Here is a 2271-nt window from a genome sequence, read left to right as displayed (position 1 = left end):
TAATTTTTAATTTTGATAAGTTTAGTGAAACAAAATTTTCATCTTCCTTCCTTCCAAATCCCTTGCCTCCTACAACCTCTCTTTCTTTTTTAATTTTTAACAAACAATAACCCAAGAATTGAACAGAAAATTTTAACACAATATGAATTTTTTTTGCCTATTTTATTATAATAAGAATGTATATGGAATTGTCTATTTCACTATTTAATGGAAATATGATTTGAAAATATTCTAGTGAAGCAATTAAATAGAATGTTGTAAAATTCTACCTCAAAAACTTTTGTGGCAACATTAGAAGAAGTTAACAAAAAGTCAAAGACATTATATTATATATATTTTGTTTGCAAACTACACTCCTAATGGCGTCAATTTATTGGACGAACTAAACACACGTGACAAGCTTATGTAACACTCAACAGAAAATATGGACAGATGAAATGCCAAGACAAACGAAATGTAACTTTAGGAAGTAAAATCCAAATTCTAAGATTTCAAGGTGTAAAATTCAAAGACCTCCAAACTTTAGGGGTTTAAATTCTAGATGTTTCTATTAGAAACACCAAGGTGCCAACAAATTAAACTATAAGGCTCTTGCTGAGTACCATAAGTTTAGGGAATCAAATAAAATTCACAAGTGTTAGCCATTGCATTGTATTTAATGTAAAATAAAGTTGTTCCAAACTCACATGAAAAGTGACGATACACTTATCCAAAAAATTACCAATTCAATAAGATGTTAAAAAAATTTTGATTATTTTTTAATAATTTAACAATTATTACCATGGAGAGAAGGATTTGAATCCTAGTTTTCTTAATAAATGAGAGCATGTTAGGCACTCAATTACAATGCACTTGACAACATAACTATTAATAAATATATTGGTAAAATATACTCTATATAAAAACCCCTCCCCAAGGAGGAGAGCAGAGTCTCTACCCCAGTACTAAGAAACCCCTGCTAAACAAATTTTCATCCAAGATTGTAGCCACTTCTACCCAAAGAAAAGGTTAATTGAAAAAAACTCATAAATCGAAAATTGAGAATAGTAAATTTCATTCTGTATGAACAGTGAGATTGCTAATTGACATGCCAGAAACTACACACGCCCCTCGGGCATGGTTGAGCATATGTCCTTACTAAAACATGCACATCTCAAATTTTTCATGTCAATGAAATAGACTCTATCATTTATTTGTAGAATTCCCCCCAATAGTTCACAAAGTGAACTTCATGCTGTAACTGATCAAATTCAAGCAAAATGATATTCGAATACTAAAAATGGAATAGCAAATAAAAAAAAAACCCAAAAATTTGGCCAAAATAAAAAAAAACTTCCTCCATTAGTTACTAACTTCTCTTTATCTTCCTCTCAACAAGGCCTTCTCGGCAGTGTTCACCTCTTCCAAAATCCTTGCCTTCCGCTTTGCCGGAATAGGTGCTGTTGGGCCAAAACTAATATAATGTCCCGAAACAGCATTGAGAGCTGAATATATGTCCCGGAATGAAGCCCTGCCAAGCAAAGATTTCTCCCTCCTATACTTAGCCACCCAATAATTTGAAGTCTCTCTTAGCTCAGCCACTGCAGAAGCCACATTAGGGTCAGTCTTGTCCATGTTAATGGTGTTTCTGACCCTGTTGATTACTTCTTCTGACTCTTTTACGTACTCTTCGTCTGAAGCAGCTAGTGCTGCTGGAGTCATTGGAAAGAGCCATGCAGGAGAGAGGATGGTGGTGGCTAGTGACAAGAATTCACGGCGGCGAGGTTGAAAGGAGGTGGCGGCAGTGTTGGTGGTGGTGGTGGTGGGGGTGGAAGAGCTGCTGGTGATGGTGGTGGTGAATTTGGGTTTGAGAGGAGAGAGTGGTGTTGGTTTGGAGGTTGGAGTTAATAGGGTTGGTGATGCCATGGTTTCTGGCTGTGTGGTGAAAGAGAAATGGAGGAAGAGGGTGATGGGTGTTTTTAGTTAGGGAGGGGAACTGGGTTTCTGCCACGTGGGCTTATCACCTTATCTTAGTTTGTTTGGTTTTTATGGATGAGAAAATAGTAAAGACCCAATGAGATTGATTTGAGATGTTCGTGTTAGATACAGATCAGCTGCAAGCTAGTGTCCTTGAGGTTGAGATCTATATTTACCTTTCTCAAAACTCAAAACCTTGGCCATAGTAAATAGGCAAAGGAGGAAGAGTAAATATAAATTAACTGTCCCAGTTTTTGAAAAGTAAGAGCTCAAGGCCCATGCCCCATAAAAAAAAAAAAAAAAAGAGTTCAAGGC

At 36.1% G+C, this 2271-nt stretch overlaps 1 protein-coding gene across 1 annotated transcript; it reads right to left on the bottom strand.

Annotated features, from left to right (window-relative positions):
- Positions 1–1026: 1026 nt before the first annotated feature.
- Positions 1027–1983, bottom strand: LOC126695491 (photosystem II repair protein PSB27-H1, chloroplastic). Its single transcript, XM_050392249.1, has one exon. The coding sequence runs from the start codon at positions 1903–1905 to the stop codon at positions 1360–1362; it is 546 nt and encodes a 181-aa protein (XP_050248206.1). The 5' UTR covers positions 1906–1983; the 3' UTR covers positions 1027–1359.
- Positions 1984–2271: the final 288 nt, after the last annotated feature.

The sequence above is a fragment of the Quercus robur genome, chromosome 8 (genome assembly GCF_932294415.1).
Source record: "Quercus robur chromosome 8, dhQueRobu3.1, whole genome shotgun sequence".
In the NCBI taxonomy this organism is placed as follows: domain Eukaryota; kingdom Viridiplantae; phylum Streptophyta; class Magnoliopsida; order Fagales; family Fagaceae; genus Quercus; species Quercus robur.
Note: the sequence above shows the minus strand (reverse complement) of the source record. Positions and strands in the feature narration are given on the sequence as shown.

Bases quoted from the DNA above. Each gene is read 5' to 3' on its own strand.
- LOC126695491 (XM_050392249.1), bottom strand. From the start codon at position 1,905: ATGGCATCACCAACCCTATTAACTCCAACCTCCAAACCAACACCACTC.